We start from the raw sequence: 17,258 nt of genomic DNA, 5'->3' as shown, positions 1-17,258 counted from the left end.
CTGGAGGAGACTCTTGAGAGTCCCATGGACTGCAAGAAGATCAAACCTCTCCATTCTGAAGGAAATCAGCCCTGAGTGCTCACTGGAAGGACAGATCCTGAAGCTGAGGCTCCAAGACTTTGGCCACCTCATGAGAAGAGAAGACTCCCTGGAAAAAGACCCTGATGTTGGGAAAGATGGAGGGCACAAGGAGAAGGGGACGACAGAGGACGAGATGGTGGGGCAGTGTTCTCGAAGTGACCAGCATGAGTTTGACCAAACTGCGGGAGGCAGTGGAAGACAGGAGTGCCTGGCGTGCTCTGGTCCAGGGGGTCACGAAGAGTCAGACATGACTAAACAACTAAACAACAACAAATGGACAGACACATTTTTCTAAATTCCAAGTACATACATCTTTGGCAAATGTAGAAAGAGATTTGAATGGCCGCTTAACAATGGGTGAATGCATGAAGCATAATGGACCCAGAGGTCAGCTTGCTGAATCCAGTTCCATTTGAAGTTGAGGATATATTAACACCCCAATACCCCTTTTCTTCATTAGGAAACCGTTGGCAGAATATCGACAGACCCAACACAGCCTGTGAGTACCAGAAAGCGAAGGAGGCACAAATCGGGGGCAGAAGAAATGAAGAAGCCATCCAGACTCACAACTCATTTGATCCCTTCTGGGCAAACTAGGCCAGCTGGGACTCCCAATTCCCAAAGGTACACAAATTTGGGCCACTGGGTACCCAGTTTCTTATTCATGATGTTTTTAAGCAGAGATTTGATGGCCATCTGTTCTGGATACTTTAGCTGAGATTCCTCCATTGCAGCAAATGGGGCTGGAGGGTCTTTTCCAACTCTACGATCTATGATTCTATGAGATTTCAGCTAAGGCATAACCAGAAGCTTCGTCTTGCCAGAAATCCCCAAGCACAGTCCTGTTTCGGGACTTGCTTTTGAACTTGATACCTGCTCGCCGGGATGATCAATATTTGTTTATTTGGGAGGATTCAACCTATAGACAAATATTTGGTGATTGGTAACAGCGGAATCCATTGCACGGGCCCTCGCTTTTCCTCCTTGGTGGGGTATATAAATGCCACCCGGTTTTCGTGAGACAGACGGAGGAGAAAGTGAGGGAGACGAGACTTTCTACGCAATCTAGGTAGGAAACGTCCGCGTGCACAAAAAGTGGCAGATTGTCACTCGGGAAAATATTCCTCAGCCGTGCTAAGTGGAAGAATTCCACTTGCTTAATTGTGTTACTTTGGTATGGCATTGGAAGGGGGGGGGGAAATTCCAGATAATACAAAGATACGGGTCACCAGGGGGTCATCTAGTCTGACCCGCTCTGGAACAGCAGAAAGCAAGCCTGCCTCTCCTCCTCCTCTTCCCTCTCTCTTCTGTTTCTTATCACACCGACGCCATCCTTTTCAACAGGTCCAAGGACAGAAGATGTTTCCGGTTTTGGCCCTCGCCATTTTCTGCGGCCTCCTGGCCCAGAACACCCAAGGATATGCCAGCCCTCAGGCCATTGTCAATCTTGGACCAGAAATGCTTCAGCGCTGTAAGTCAAGGGTTTGTGCAAGGAACTCTAGGGGGCTCTTCCCTGACCTTGCCTGGCACTGCTTCCCTTTGCTTCATTGATCCAGACGGCACATGGATGCTCTGCACATTGCAATCCAACACCTGTTTTCTCTCCTCATGTACAAGCCTCAGCCAATACAAGTCTGTGCCCCTTAACCCTCAGCTTCCAAGCAGGAACTAAGAAGTGCCTAAGCCACTGCCTCCATGCATATTCAGGAATTGGCTGCATTTATTAGGAAAAGGAGGGACGAGGGTGGCGCTGTGGGTTAAACCACAGAGCCTAGGACTTGCTGATCAGAAGGTTGGCGGTTCGAATCCATGTGACGGGGTGAGCTTCCGTTGCTCGGTCCCTGCTCCTGCCAACCTAGCAGTTCGAAAGCACGTCAAAGTGCAAGTAGATCAATAGGTACCGCTCCAACGGGAAAGTAAACGGCGTTTCCATGCACTGCTCTGGTTCGCCAGAAGTGGCTTATTCATGCTGGCCACATGACCCGGAAACTGTATGCCAGCTCCCCCGGCCAATAAAGCGAGATGAGTGTCGCAACCCCAGAGTCGGCCACGAATGGACCTAATGGTCAGGGGTCCCTTTACCTTTTTACCGTTATTAGGAAAAGGACTTCCTTCTTTTGCGTTGTATACCTGACTCTTGGCTGTAGACATAATTTTCATTTGAGCAACGATGGTTAAAATGTCCCTTCCCTCTCCTTTTTAAACTGCTTGGTCTACACAAGAGGGCGGCGTTCCCTTCCCTAAAAAGTTTGGGAACTGCCGCTCTGGGTTCTCAAGCCCACAAGCAGAATAGTCCCTCTGACCCATCAATCTCTAACTTGCCCTTTTCACATTGGCTTGCAGTGATTTCCCAACGGTTGGACAGCCAGGCTCTGGTCGGCCGTCTCCAGAATTTGCCCCTCCAGAGCATCTTGCAAGGTGGTTCCGGCGGATTGCTGGGCCTTGGAAACCTCCCCGTCCTCGGAGGCCTGGTGGACGGGCTTCTGGGCAACATCTTGGGGTGAGTTGTGGGGTGTGACAGCCGGAATCTGGAGTGTGCTACCAAAAAAAGACAACTTAAAATGTCGCGCCTTCTCTGCAAGGTCCAGAGTTTGGCAACAGGAGAACAGGCCTTTACTGTGGTGGCTCCCCATCTGTGGGATGCTCTGCCCAGAGAAACTTGCCTGGCACCATCCTTGAGGCACCAGGCAAGAGCATAATTCTTTACCCAGGGCTTCAACCATTAAATAATCTATGGCTGGGGACATGGGGGAATGGTGTTAAGATTTTATTATTATGCCGTCTGTTATTACGCTGTTTATTATGCTTTATTTCTGTGCTCCGTAAAATGCGTTCTAAATGTTGTGCCCTTCCCATTCTGAGCAGGGTGAAGATCAGAAACATAGAGCTTCTCCGACTCGACATCCGTTTGGATGAGGTAGCAAAGCACATTATTGTGACCGTCCCAGCAGATGTGGAGATTGAAATAAATCTGTGAGTGCTTCCCCATGGTTCTTTAAGGGTGGCTGGGTGGAACAGGACACAGGCGGACTGATAGGGGAGCCTGGGTTTCAAAGAACGCTGTAAGATCACTGCATTCCAACACAGAAAAGTTTGTGGATTCCGTCCCTTGTTGTTGTTGTTGTTTAGTCGTTTAGTCGTGTCCGCCTCTTCGTGAACCCATGGACCAGAGCATGCCAGACCCTCCTATCTTCCACTGTCTTCTGCTGTCTCTCTCACACCCCTATGTGGAAAGATAAGGGGGACAGTGTGCCCCCCACCCAATGTTTTCCCCACCACAAGTGAAAAACAGTAGAGGCAGAGTGAAGGAGTCTGGGATGTTGTTGTTGTTTAGTTGTTTAGTCATGTCCAACTCTTCATGACCCCCTGGACCAGAGCACGCCAGGCCTCCCGCAGTTTGGTCAAACTCATGCTGGTAGCTTCGAGAACACTGTCCCACCATCTTGTCCTCTATCGTCCCCTTCTCCTTGTGCCCTCCATCTTTCACAACATCAGGGTCTTTTCCAGGGAGTCTTCTCTTCTCATGAGGCGGCCAAAGTCTTGGAGCCTCAGCTTCAGGATCTGTCCTTCCAGGGAGCACTCAGGGCTGACTTCCTTCAGAATGGAGAGGTTGGATCTTCTTGCAGTCCATGGGACTCTCCAGAGTCTCCTCCAGCACCATAATTCAAAAGCATCCATTCTTCGGCAATCAGCCTTCTTTATGGTCCAGCTCTCACTTCTCACTTCCATACATCACCAATTCCATCCCTAAGGCCTTGCAAAGCCCCCATCACCAAGGATGAAGAGGAACCTAAGGAACTGCCGTGTACCATTGACCCATCTATCTTAGTATTGTCTACACTGACTGGCAGCAGCAATGGTTCTCCAGGTTGCAGACAGCGGCTGTCTCCCAGGCCTATCTGGATTGAGCCTTCTGTATGCGGAGCAGGTGTTCCACCACGGAGCTACCCTTTGGGTCACAAGCCAAAAGAAGCAAGCCAAGTTTGCTCTGGAGGACACAGTTGTACCAGGAGAAGGTCTCCCAGTTGTGCTGCAAGGGAAACGGTGTGCTTTGTCAATTGTCTACATTTTAGAGAATCTTAGTAGAGTTGGGAGGGACCCCAAGGGTCATCTAGACCAACCCCCACAAAGCAGGAATTGCAACAAGAGCATTCCTGACAGATGGCCATCGGAGGTGATGTCTTACCTAAAGTATGTCTTAACGCCCCTTTCCTTCCCCGTTTTTAGGCCACTCAATCTAGGCAGGCTCCTTCACGTGAAGCTGTACCTGGACATCCAGGTTGCAGTTCGAATCCTGACAGACCCAGTGAGCGGCCATGTGAAACTGGTCGTTGGAAATTGCCACAATAACCCTGGCCACCTTAGAATTACCCTCCTCAACAAGTGAGTATGGAGTCATAGAACTGGATAGATGCCAATCCTTTTGGATAAAGAAGGAGACTGGGAGGAAAGGCTGTGGCCTTCAAGATCACAAAAATGTCAAGCTGGAAGGGCCCTCTCGTTCAGCCCCCTGCAACGCAGGAATCAAGGACTCCTCTGTTCCTTTCTGCATCAGTTGCCTTAGATCATGGGTAGGCAAATTAAGGCTCGGGGGGCGGATCTGGCCCAATCGCCTTCTAAATCTGGCCCGCATATGGTCCAGGAATCAGTGTGTTTTTACATGAGTAGAATGTGCCCTTTTATTTAAAATGCATCTCTGGGTTATTTGGGGGACATAGGAATTCATTCATATTTTTTCCCCAAAAATATAGTCCGGCCCCCACAAGGTCTGCGGGACAGTGGACCGGCCCCCTGCTGGAAAAGTTTGCTGACTCCTGCCTTAGATAGTCACTCCTCTCTGCCTAACAGTAGAGCCGGCGCTGTTCTGTCCCCGCTGCCCCACACCTATTACAGGGCAAATATGACCATGGGGGGGGGGTCCCTGCTGAACTCACACACAGGCTCCTTGGGCAGTGCAGAATCCCGACCACACAGTCTCCCTGCTGCACATGTTTGCAGAGGGATGTGGGGACTGACCCACTGCTGTGACAGAGGGGTCAGAGCAGTGCACATGTCCCTGCCCTGACACGTTCTCCCTTCGTTCCAGAAAAGGACCTCTTCTCCAGACCGTCAATAACCTCCTGCGAGCAGTGACCGACATTCTGGAGAAGACAGTTCCCCATCTGCTGCAGAAAGAGGTGAGTCGTGAGCGGCTTCCTTCTGGTCCGCTTGCGGGGCACAAAGGCCAGTGGTCCTCCTGGGGTCTGGCTTGCTGAGATGCTCCTGAACTGCGCATGAGAGCATCCCACATGCAGACACACTCCATTGTGAGTCCCTGAGAATGGCGGTTCTCCCTTGTCAATCACCTGAGTGGTTTTCTCCTCCCCCCGCCCCTTTTTCTTTTTTTGGCAGCTCTGCCCACTTGTCAACATGCTGCTAGAAGATGTGCTGAATTTGCTCCAAGGTGAGAGTCTTCTGCTCCCCTGTCTCCTTTTTCCTTCTCCCCAAGCACTTCTGTGGGAAAGTGTTGGGAAAGATAGAGGCCACAGACTAATAATAATAATAATAATAATAATAATAATAATAATAATTTATTATTTATACCCCACCCATCTGCATACCTGTCAACTTTCCCCTTTTTTAAAGGGAAATTCCCTTATTCCAAATAGGATTGCTCGCAAGGGAAAGGTTGACAGCTATGCCCATCTTATTGGGTTTCCCCAGCCACTCTGGGCAGCTTCCAACAAAATATTAAAATACAGTAACCTATTAAACATTAAAAGCTTCCCTAAACAGAGCTGCCTTCAGATGTCTTCTAAAAGTCGGGTAGTTGTTCTTCTCTTTGAAATCTGGTCGGATGGCGTTCCACAGGGTGGGTGCCACCACCGAGAAGGCCCTCTGCCTGCTTCCCTGTAACTTGGCTTCAGTCCAGTATACCTGAAGGAGCGTCTCCACCATCATCATTCTGCTCGGATGCTGAGATCCAGCACCGAGGGCCTTCTGGCGGGTCCCTCGTTGCGAGAAGTAAAGCTACAGGGAACCAGGCAGAGGGCCTTCTTGGTAGTGGCACCCACCGTGTGGAACGCCCTCCCACCAGATGTCAAGGAAATAAGCAGCTATCTTATCTTTAAAAGACATCTGTTTAGGGAAGCTTTTAATACAGTGGTACCTCAGGTTAAGTACTTAATTTGTTCCGGAGGTCCGTTCTTAACCTGAAACTGTTCTTAACCTGAAACACCACTTTAGCTAATGGGGCCTCCCGCTGCTGCTGCGCCGCTGGAGCACAATTTCTGTTCTCATCCTGAAGCAAAGTTCTTAACCAGAGGTACTATTTCTGGGTTAGCGGAGTCTGTAACCTGAAGCATCTGTAAACTGAGGTACCACTGTATTTAATGCTGTATTGTTTTGAACACTCGATTGGGAGCCGCCCAGAGTGGCTGGGGAAACTCAGCCAGATGGGTGGGGTATAAATAATAAATTATTATTATTATTATTATTGAACAACAGAGCAGGCAGCAACGAAGAAACTCTGGACTCCACCCACACACTGCAAAATTGGTTCACTTCCACCAGCCTTGCCTGCATTGTATCCCAGCCAGCCTCTCCCCTGGGTTGACGATTTCTCCCTCTGCCCTTCTCCCCCAGGCTCCTCGTCATCCTATGTGCACGGAGACATGATCCAGCTGCGACCCTCGTCCACCTCTCTCCGCGATGGAGTCATGCAAATTGGCTATGAAGTAAATCAGGGCTGGTTACTGCCGGGGGCGGGGAGGCCAGGAGCGTCTCGCCAGGAGGGGTTAAGGATGTGGCCCTCGGGACCTTTATGTTTTCCTCCACGTTGCTTTGCTAATCTATATCTTTTGACTCATTAAAAAAATGTCATGCAACATGGGGGTTTGAACCCTGGTCTCCTTGGCCCATGTTCAACGCAGGATAACACATGTGGCCTCAGTCTAACAAGTTGTAGCTGTCACTCAACCACTTTGATTGGCAGAACTGGCGCTATTAGCGGTGCTGCATAAGACCCTTTCCACATGGGTAAGAATTTGATCTTTTAGCGTAGCCGCACCTACACTTTGGAACTCCTTGCCTATTGACACCAGACAGGCACTTTCAATGTACTTTTTTGGGTGTCTGCTAAAAACATTCTTGGGGACGCAGGTGGCACTGTGGGTTAAACCACAGAGCCTAGGGCTTGCCGATCAGAAGGTCGGTGGTGCGAATCCCTCCAACAGGGTGAGCTCCCGTTGCTCGGTCCCTACTCCTGCCAACCTAGCAGTTCGAAAGCACGTCAAAGTGCAAGTAGATAAATAGGTACAGCTCTGGCGGGAAGGTAAACAGCGTTTCCGTGTGCTGTTCTGGTTCGCCAGAAGCGGCTTAGTCCTGCTGGCCACATGACCCAGAAGCTGTACGCCAGCTCCCTCGGCCAGTAAAGCGAGATGAGCGCCGCAACCCCAGAATCGGCCACGACTGGACCTAATGGTCAGGGGTCCCTTTACCTTTACCTAAAAACATTCTTGCTTAGACAAACCTGCCCAGAAAGGCAAGCTTAAGTCTACTGTTGATTTAACTGTCCAAAGACCTTAAATTATCATTGTTCATTTTCTTATTGTTTCACTTTTTCTGCAGTCAAACAGTGCGTAATTTTTTAATGAAAAAAATTAATTTTTTTATTTTTTAATGAAATGAATGCATAAAATAAACCTCTAGAGACAGTGTGCCTCTCAATGCCCATTGTGGGAATCACAAGTGGGGAGAGTCTGGCTGTTGCATTAAGAACCTAAGAAGGACCGGCTGCTGGATCAGGCCCAGGATCCTGTTCTCACAGGGGCCAACCAGATGCCTTACAGGGAAATCGGCAAGCAGGATCTGTGCGTAAGAGTAGCGCTCTCCCTGTCCTGAGGTTTCCAACACCTGCTATTCAGAAGCATTCCTGGAAAGCTTGCATTGCTGCAAAAGTTGGGGTTCCCTCTACACCTGCTGGCAACTTATAACCATGTATAGAATGCCCAAATTTGGAGAATGAACTTGCAATTCATGTGTCAGGGTTAGACCCAAATTAGGCTGGGCTCAGATAGATCCTGTTTGCTCTTCTGGCTTGTCTTTCCTTTCTAGGGCACCGTCCGCCTGCCTGGAGGGCAGAACTACATCGTCCCCTCTGGCACCACCCCCCTGCCCCATGCGCCCCTGGGCGACGCTCCCATGAACATGCTCCTCAGCGACCACCTGCTGAGCGCAATGCTCAGAGCTTTCTTGACTCCAAGGGCTATAAACATCCACAGTCCACAGGAGGTATTGTGCTGAGTTCGTTTTACCATTTCAACATTTTAAATACATTACAGTCGTACCTTGGAAGTCAGTGGAATCCGTTCCGGAAGTCCGTTCGACTTCCAAAATGTTTGCTTGGCTTTTTCAGCCAGACAGGTTATAGCGAGTATTGTGAAATATACTCGGAGTCGAGAGTGGATTTCATGCTCTTTGTTCAGCTCATAGTGGTGAGGAGGAAAGAAGGTTTCCCCAAAATATCTGCTTTATATACATTATTTACACAATGGGCCCCACGTGATTGGCTAATTCCGGGATTCACCTGTAGGCCAATCAGGTTGCGGATTCACTTCCACTTGGAGCTGGATTGGGTGGCTCCTGTGGACCAATCAGACTGCTGCATTCTGGATCCTATTGTTCTAGGACCAATCAGACTGCTGCATTCTGAATCTTATTGTGCTAGGACCAATAAGACTGCTGCCTTTTGGATCCTATTCAACTCAGTACATAACAAATTGGAAAAATGCAGAAGAGCTAGGGGTGAACCAATGGAGGAAAAAACTGAATAATATTATAATTTTAGAATACCCTAACTGTGAAGATACATAGAATGAAAGGGCTTAAGGTCAGTGAGAAAGAGGAGGATTGGTTTGAGAAGATATTGAATAATTTGGGTAGGTTTGAACAATTTGGGGCAATTAGAATGTTAAAAGTTAAATAAACCTTGTGGAGGGAGAAGTGTTAAGATATATAGAAGTGTACATATGGTTGATTTGAATATGTTATTATTGAATATTATTGAATATGTATACCCAGTGTATCAGTCGCCTGGGGGGCTACACTGCTTGTGTTTTGGTGGTTGGTAAAAAAAAAAAAAAAACAATTTAAAAAAAGTTTGAAAACCAAATTACGGCTTCTGATTGGCTGCAGGAAGCTCTTCCCATCCCCCCAAAATAAAAACGAGTCCCCTTGTTCTAATTAATGATGACGTTCAGAGTTCCTCTTTTGCTGCTTTCAGCCCTTTGCAGCAACGAAGCTGTTTCTCACACAGCCCTCTGTGGAAAGATAAGGGGGACAGTATGCCCCCCCCCAATGTTTTCCCCACCACAAGTGAAACAGTAGAGAGAGCGCGAAGGAGTCTGGGTTAACCTTTGCTCTGAGGGAGAAAAACTGAGAATATAAACTCTTATTCTTTCTGTTTCTTCAAAGATTACTGCATTCAGTCAACAGATGGCAGCTCTGTCTGGTTTTAAGGTCAGTATTTTTAAAGATCCATCATTTCTAGCCTCCCTCTGCCAAATATGTATGTATGCATGTATATGCATATTATTACTTCTACTGCGGCAGGACCTTTGGAACTCCCCGCCAACTGACACCAATCAAGTGTTTTTGTTTGTTTGTTTGTTTGTTTTTTTGCAATGCCTATCCAGATGGAAAGCGGCAAGGATTTTCATCTGTATGTAGTTTATTTGCATCTTAATTATTTGCAATCTTAATTATTATTTTCATGTTATAAATAGCTGCTTTTAATCATTTCACAGGTCCTTTTACTGCTTTGTTGTTTTCTGAAAAGTGCTTTGAGGATATTCTTTGCAACCAAGTGGTATAAAAATGTTATGAAATCAATCAATCAATCAATCAATCAATCAATAAAATACTCTGCAAGGCTTGATGCATAGTCGTAATATCTATGGAGCAAAGTGCTAAGTGAGAGTCTCTTCGAAGCCTAATTGTGCTCAGGGGTCTCCTCTTCATGTTTTGGATCCTTGCAGGGCGCAATACGTGCCTTGCAGGTCTCGTACGGGGCTCCTGTCCTCGCCCTGACCGTAGGAAGGATCGAGGTGAAGCAGAATATCGACGTCAAGGTGTTCAGCAGCCGGCATCTCTTCACTGTTCGTGCTGTAAGTAGCTGGGACACCAAAATATAATGATGATGATGATGATAAATTTTATTTATAGCCTGCCCTCCCTGGCCAGAGCCGGGCTCAGGGCAGCTAACACCAATAAAATCACAGTAAAAACATAATAGGGAGGGGGGGGAAATGCCTGCAACCCTACCTCCTCCATAGGGCGGAAGTGGCTTTGTGAAAAGCCCACCTGGATCAGACCAAAGGGACTGTGTAGCTCAGCATCCTGTTTCTCCCAGAGGTCACAGAGATGCTCCCACGAAGCGCCAAAGCAGAGCATCCTAGCAATTCCCCTTTTCCCCAAAGTTCAGTTCAGAATGCAGCAGCGTTTCAAGTTAACAGCAAATCTTCTTTTCAATCACAGACGGTGACTTCGCTTGGGGCCGTTTCTGTGGCCGGAGGGAGCCTGAGACTCACTCTTCACCTTGAAGGGTAAAGAAAACCCCCAATTTATTTGGCATCACAGGAACGTAAAAAGAGTCTGCGCCGGGGGAGGCAGCTCAGATCAGTCGTATTACCGTGCGATATTGGGGGTGCCTTGAAATCAGCCGCCCTGCTCTCCCTCACGCAAAGAGCGATATATTGCTGTGTATTGCCGGGTCAAAATCATTACAGTGGTACTTCTGGTTGCGAACTGGATCCGTTCTGGAGCCCCGTTCACAACATGAGCAGAACGCAACCCGCGTCTGCGCGTGCGTGGGTCGCGATTCACCGCTTCTGCGCATGTGTGTGACGTCATTTTGAGCGTCTGTGCATGCGCGAATAGCGAAACCCAGAAGTAACCTGAAAATGCTCAACTGGAAGCAAACACAACACAAGGTGTGACTATATTGCATTATGTGATTTCAAAAGTGATTTTGGCCAAAGTATTGAAAAACCGCACAGCGCTAAAACAGACCATACAATTTGTGATATTACCATGCCAAAATGGGGGGGGGAATAGTTGGGGGGAGGCAAGGGATGGGGCCGCGGACCCCTAATTGGGAACCACTGCTCCAAAAGCAACATGAGAGGCTAGAAGGGGAATGGGACTTGGGGGGCGGAAATCCACTCTGACTCCTGCAGGAGCCGCTCACTAGAGGCCAGCTCCCTCTGCAGCCAGAAGGAATTGTTGGGATGCGTCCAAGGGAACGGGGGCAATTGGCAGGCCCCCAGATGGCTCCAGCCCACCAGCCGGCAGCCGGGCGATATCCGGTCCTTGGATCAACATGTAAACTGCGACTCGAGCCTCAGAAACCTTCAGAGGCTGAGCACACAAGCCAGCAGAGAAAATAACTCTTTGCAACAGAAGGGCAGAGAGAGGCTGTGTAAAGCGTATTTACAGGCATTTAGCATCAGGACAAAAGGGAAAACCTGTCTTCTCCCCTTCGTGTCCAAGCAAAAGGGATAAGCAAAAGCTATACACAAGACGGAAGTTCCCAGCAAGCTGTGCTGGAGTGTAAACAGGCATATGACATACAACAATCCACACATCTGTTTTGAGGTGGAACAGAACATCAATATCCTAACTGGAATTTCATCAGATCATAGAATTGTATAGTTGGTTTAAAGACAACATTTCAGGTTGTTGCTCAGATGCAACAAAGCCATTCCTTAGCAAAGAGAAACTTTTAGCCAAAACACATTTTTTTGATTATTATTTTTTATAAAAAAATAATAATTCCTGTTTTATTGTTTCTTTTCAGGATTGACAATCTCTCCTTGATCAACTCTTCCGTTGGAAACTTTGATGTGAGTAGCATATCCCAAGAATGCAGAGGCTAAGGCTGTAACCCAGCAAAGTCCCCCATTCAAATCTTACCTCAGCCGCAAGCTTAATAAACCTCCAACTTCCCATTCCAATTGTGCCTCCTGCAAATAGGCCGGGGGTGTGTGTGTTGGGGGTTCACTTTTGCTCAGCTTTACAGGAGAGCCGTCCCGTTCTGTGCAAGGGAAAAGAAAATTCCCTTTGGGGGTTCAAGGGCAGAGGCTCAAACCAGATTCCTGGTTAGCCAGACTCTATTCAGTAACGCATTACAGGGTGGAATAGACACATATAAAAAACGCTGTGAAAATGTTTTTTAAAAAAACATTTTGAAAAATACATTGAATTTGCCATGACTCACCATCGCCATCTAGTGTCACATTTGTATAATGCACATTAAAAAGGTAAAGGGACCCCTGACCATTAGGTCCAGTCGTGGCCGACTCTGGGGTTGCAGTGCTCATCTCGCTTTAATGGCCAAGGGAGCCGGTGTACAGCTTCCGGGTCATGTGGCCAGCATGATTAAGTCGCTTCTGGTGAACCAGAGCAGCGCACGGAAACGCCGTTTACCTTCCCACCGGAGCAGTACCTATTTATCTGCTTGCACTGGTGTGCTTTCGAACTGCTAGGTTGGCAGGAGCAGGGACCGAGCAACGGGAGCTCACCCCGTCGCAGGGATTCAAACCGCCAACCTTCTGATCGGCAAGCCCTAGGCTCTGTGGTTTAACCCACAGCGCCACCCGCGCCCCATAATGCACATTACAACACACTTTAAACATTTTATTTGCAGCTGTATAGCTGAGTCCCAGGACAGAGTACAAACAGTCTGCAAGAGCTTTCCATTGTGACACATTATATGTGGGGGAGAGTCATCTAGGTTGTTCCATCTTTTCCCCAACCATCTCTCATCCAACCACAGTCCTTTTTATTTTTACTGTACATGCAGAGCCCTCCTTGCTCCTTAACTGGAGCAGTTTTTCACTCTCAACTTTGGGCACCTCCTAAACTGGTTCTTGCTGTGGTCCGGTCGCTCCCTTGTGTGCATGAAACTGGCCTCACTGATCATTCTTTTTTGCAGAAATTCTACCTCACAGGAGACCCCTTTGCTGAGGGTGTTTGTGTGCGCCCTTTGCAGGTTGGAGGGGCTGCGTTTAAAATAACATGGTTTGTTTGTTTTGCACAACTTAAGAACTGCTTCCCAGCAGTGAATAATAATAAACATACATTAAAACTGTTCTATCCATCCATGCAAATGTTTGGAAATGCTTTTTGACATTTAAATTGAGCGCCACTAGAAACACAAGCGTGATTCAGCAACGCAGCAGCAAAGTTGTGATGGAGATGAAAACTTGCTTTCCAATTAACTGAGGGACCTTTTATCCCCTGTTGTTGTCATCATCTGAACTCCCCTGTTTTGCTTTCTGAAATATACTCGGTCGAGTGTGGATTTCATGCTCTTTATTCAGCTCATAGTAGTGAGGAGGAATGGAAGTTCCCCCGAAATGTCTGCTTTATATACATTATTTACACAATGGGCCCCACGTGATTGGCTAATTCTGGGATTCTCCTGTAGGCCAATCAGGTTGCAGATTTACTTCCACCTGGAGTTGGATTGGGTGGCTCCTGTGGACCAATCAGACTGCTGCATTCTGGATCCTATTGTTCTAGGACCAATCAGACTGCTGCGTTTTGGATCCTATTGTTCTAGGACCAATCAGACTGCTGCAGTTTGGATCCTATTCAACTCAGTACATAACACTTTCTTTCCTTCATTTGTGTTTCAGGTGCAGCACTTGACAAGTGCAATTTCACACCTGGTGTCTGCCTTCCTTTTACCCCATCAGAACCGTAAGGGCGAGCGGTGGCAGGTTGGGAGGGCTGGGAGTCAATATATACTGCACAGGGTCCAGCGATCATCTTCCCTGTCTTGCTGCTGGGGCCCGGCCACCCGGGGGGGTCGTTCACTGGACTGCTGCATGATGTCCACAGCCATGGAAAACATGAAGTCACTTTGATTCATATGCACAAAGACAGCTGTGCCATCAGTCCAATGCTGTCAGGTGACAAGTCTCCAGAACAGGGCAGGGAAATGCAGCTGTTTTCTAGAAGGGCTTTCGGAATTGCATTGTATGAACTTGCCTGATCCAGCACTTCTGGACTCAAGTGCAGGTTGGAACTTAAGGAACGTCCCACCACTTTCTCCCAGGAAAACCCGCTCTTTACTGCCAAATTAGAGCAAACATCAGTCAGTTTTTCTGTGCATTGATGTTTGTTCCGATTCAGTGCTAAAGAGTGGGTTTTGCCAGGAAAGTGGATGGGCGAAGGCAACACCGCTCAGCAAAGTGCTTGGCCCCCTGCTTCCTAGGCAAGGGACTAGCAGAAGTGAGGAGAAGCCCTTAGTTAGTCTCCAGATTCGGCACTAACTGAATGTTGCGCTGCAATTCCTGGCTCAAAATGTGCTTGAAATGCATCCAGAAATAAATACATTGCCAGAAAATATTTTTGCAGACTTAAAAAATTTTTTTTTGCAGATTAATGTACAGATGGAATAGTCTTATGAAGGAACACACATGAATATAAATATATATATATAACTAATTAATATAAAAATGGCACAGAGGAGTAATAGATTGATTTGCCCCTTCCCCCAATCTTCCTCCTCCTCTCTCTTTCCTTGGGGCGTTGACTTTTTGATCAGGTTGCCTGTTAAATCATTCTGATTAAAAATAATAATTATCACAGTGCCCCTGGCTCTTCAGTCACATTATTTGGCTGATCTGTGTCACAGGTGCCACGAGTGGCCCTGTTAGCAAAGGTTTATTTATTTCATGAAATTTGCACATTGCTTGATAATACCAAAACAGACAGACAGACAGCTCACCCTGTGTCCAATGCAATGTGTGAAAAGGGCAATTGCATCTGTTCTCTTTCGTGTGCCCAGCACTCACGAGATCTTTCTCTTTCAGATTTGCTGGCTGAAGGCTTCCCGTTGCCTCTGGTGCAACAGCTTGGCATTGACCATCTCAACGCTGCCCCTGGCCAGGTAAGGATGGTCTAGTCCAGTGGTCCCCAAGCTTTTCCACCCCCTCGGTTCCATAAATGCCTCCCCTGTGACACACACACACACACACACACACACACACACACACCCGCCCTGTAAAAAGCATTATTCAGAACAGCGGTTTGCACAACCCGCTAAGGAAGATAATAACAGAAGAAAATTTGAAACGGCAGCGATTATCCATTGACACACACTATATTCAAAATCCAATGGTTCTACTAATTCCAAAAAATAAAAATGATGAATCGAGTGATGCCAGCTTCTCAAAGTCTGCTAGTCATTTAAACATAGCTGTCAACATTTCCCTTTTTTTAAGGGATATTTCCTTATTCCAAATAGGATTCCTCACAAGTTGACAGCTATGCATTTAAATCTCCAGAGCCTTGTGGAGCAAAACGGCTGGGAGCCCACACACCATAGCCAAGAAGAAAACAGGCTTGAAATTATGGCCAGTAATATCCAAGGCAAAACGATGACCAAATTCAATGATACACTATCAATATACGCTCTTTATATGAAATATATGAAATCACATAAACAGAAAACTTGTGAATCTCTGAAAGTCACAAAATTGTTTAGTCGTGTCTGCCTCTTCGTGACCCCCTGGACCAGAGCACGCCAGGCACTCCTGTCTTCCACTGCCTCCTGCAGTTTGGTCAAACTCATGCTGGTAGCTTCGAGAACACTATCCAACCATCTCGTCCTCTGTCGTCCCCTTCTCCTTGTGCCCTTCATCTTCCCCAGCATCAGGGTCTTTTCCAGGGAGTCTTCTCTTCTCCTGAGGTGGCCAAAGTCTTGGAGCCTCAGCTTCAGGATCTGTCCTTCCAGTGAGCACTCAGGGCTGATTTCCTTCAGAATGGAGAGGTTTGATCTTCTTGCAGTCCATGGGACTCTCAAGAGTCTCCTCCAGCACCAGAATTCAAAAGCATCCATCCTTTGTCGATAAGCCTTCTTTATGGTCCAGCTCTCACTTCCATACATCACTACACAAAATATGCACTCTTAATGCAATGTATCATATTCTTATCTGGTGAAAACAGGCTGTAAAGCTTTGTTTATGGTGTCCAACGCCACCAAAGTAGTTCGCAAACAGACGTTGTGAACAGTGATTCCGGATATACCCACTGATACATTGCTTCTTTCAGAGACTTGCATAGTCTTATAAGAGTTATGATTATTTGGTTTTATGTTTTCAAGAGAATCCATTAAGAGTGTATATTTGGTGACTTTTAGAGATTCACAAGTTTTCTGTTTATGTGATTTCATATATTTCATATTATATAAAGAGTGTCTATTGATATCGTATCATTGTATTTGGTCGTCGTGTTGCCTTGGATATTACTGACTATTGTTTGCAACACAGGGGTTTGGTTACTTGAAATTATGGCCAGCATTAAGGCAACTGTCTTCCTTTTCACAGAACGCTCTTCTGCTCTTTGCTCCCCCCTTGGCTTCCTGAATGTGGGGATCAAGATCCTGACCTGAATCAGAAGGAAAGATCCTGGAACAAGATGGATAATGCTGCTGCTGCTGCTTCCCTTCCCTTCCCCCTTTACGCCTCTGCTTTCGTAGGATTGTAGAATGGGAAGAGACCCCGAGGGTCATCCAGTCCACCCCCTGCAATGCACAGGTCACAACTGAAGCACCTCTGACAGGCAGAGCTTTGGACCTCTGGAGCCTGTGACATCCCTTGGCTCTCTGCTTCAGGGGCTCAAAAGCAGCAATGGAACCTTTACAACGTGATTTCCGGAGCTAGATTTGCCTCCTGCCATTTGGGAACGGCACAAATGTCAAAGCTAAAAGTGATGGCACCTGAGTCTTGAGATCACGGGAAATCCCGTAAGGCTGGCGTCAAATCCCGCTCTTGGAAAACCTTGCCTTGAATGTCTGTTGTTTGAAAGCAGTGGAGTGTTTGGCCCAGAGTCTTTTTGCAGGGTTCCCTCTGTGAATTGCTAAGATGTTCTGCTTGCTTATCTTGCCTTGATAATAAAACATTTCTCTTCACAACACCAAGAAGGTCTCAGAGTCTGCTCTTTTCAAACATCTAGGGCAAAAATCTTCTCCCCTCTTGCGCCAAAGGCAAGACCCCTGAGCTCAGATTTTGAAGCAGCAGGGTCTTCTCTTGATAATGGCTTAGCCCCAGAACCTGATTTCCATGTCTGGAACCTACAAAACATGTGGGGCGATGCAGAAGAAGGGTTTGGATACAGTGCCTTTGCTT

The 17,258-nt window shown here is 47.3% G+C and overlaps 1 protein-coding gene across 1 annotated transcript; it reads left to right on the top strand.

Annotated features, from left to right (window-relative positions):
- Positions 1-1,090: 1,090 nt before the first annotated feature.
- On the top strand, positions 1,091-17,053 carry LOC309344938 (BPI fold-containing family B member 1-like). The gene is made up of 16 exons (XM_081867868.1): positions 1,091-1,150; positions 1,426-1,552; positions 2,425-2,581; positions 2,947-3,054; positions 4,309-4,464; positions 5,168-5,258; positions 5,473-5,524; positions 6,706-6,797; positions 8,176-8,352; positions 9,535-9,579; positions 10,098-10,226; positions 10,597-10,664; positions 11,918-11,963; positions 13,761-13,824; positions 14,943-15,019; positions 16,458-17,053. The coding sequence occupies exons 2-16, from the start codon at positions 1,441-1,443 to the stop codon at positions 16,494-16,496; spliced, it is 1,413 nt and encodes a 470-aa protein (XP_081723994.1). The 5' UTR covers positions 1,091-1,150; positions 1,426-1,440; the 3' UTR covers positions 16,497-17,053.
- The last annotated feature ends 205 nt before the right edge of the window (positions 17,054-17,258 follow it).

This window comes from Podarcis erhardii (assembly GCF_964252035.2).
Source record: "Podarcis erhardii genome assembly, chromosome: 6".
Lineage (NCBI taxonomy): Eukaryota > Metazoa > Chordata > Lepidosauria > Squamata > Lacertidae > Podarcis > Podarcis erhardii.
This window is presented reverse-complemented; position numbering and strand designations above follow the sequence as displayed.

What these genes read in the sequence shown, in the direction of transcription:
- LOC309344938 (XM_081867868.1), top strand. Translation starts at nt 1,441, where the DNA reads ATGTTTCCGGTTTTGGCCCTCGCCATTTTCTGCGGCCTCCTGGCCCAG. An exon ending in ATCTCTTCACTGTTCGTGCT is followed by an intron (nt 10,227 to 10,596) that starts GTAAGTAGCTGG and finishes TTTCAATCACAG; the next exon opens with ACGGTGACTTCGCTTGGGGC. An exon ending in CCTTTTACCCCATCAGAACC is followed by an intron (nt 13,825 to 14,942) that starts GTAAGGGCGAGC and finishes TTTCTCTTTCAG; the next exon opens with ATTTGCTGGCTGAAGGCTTC.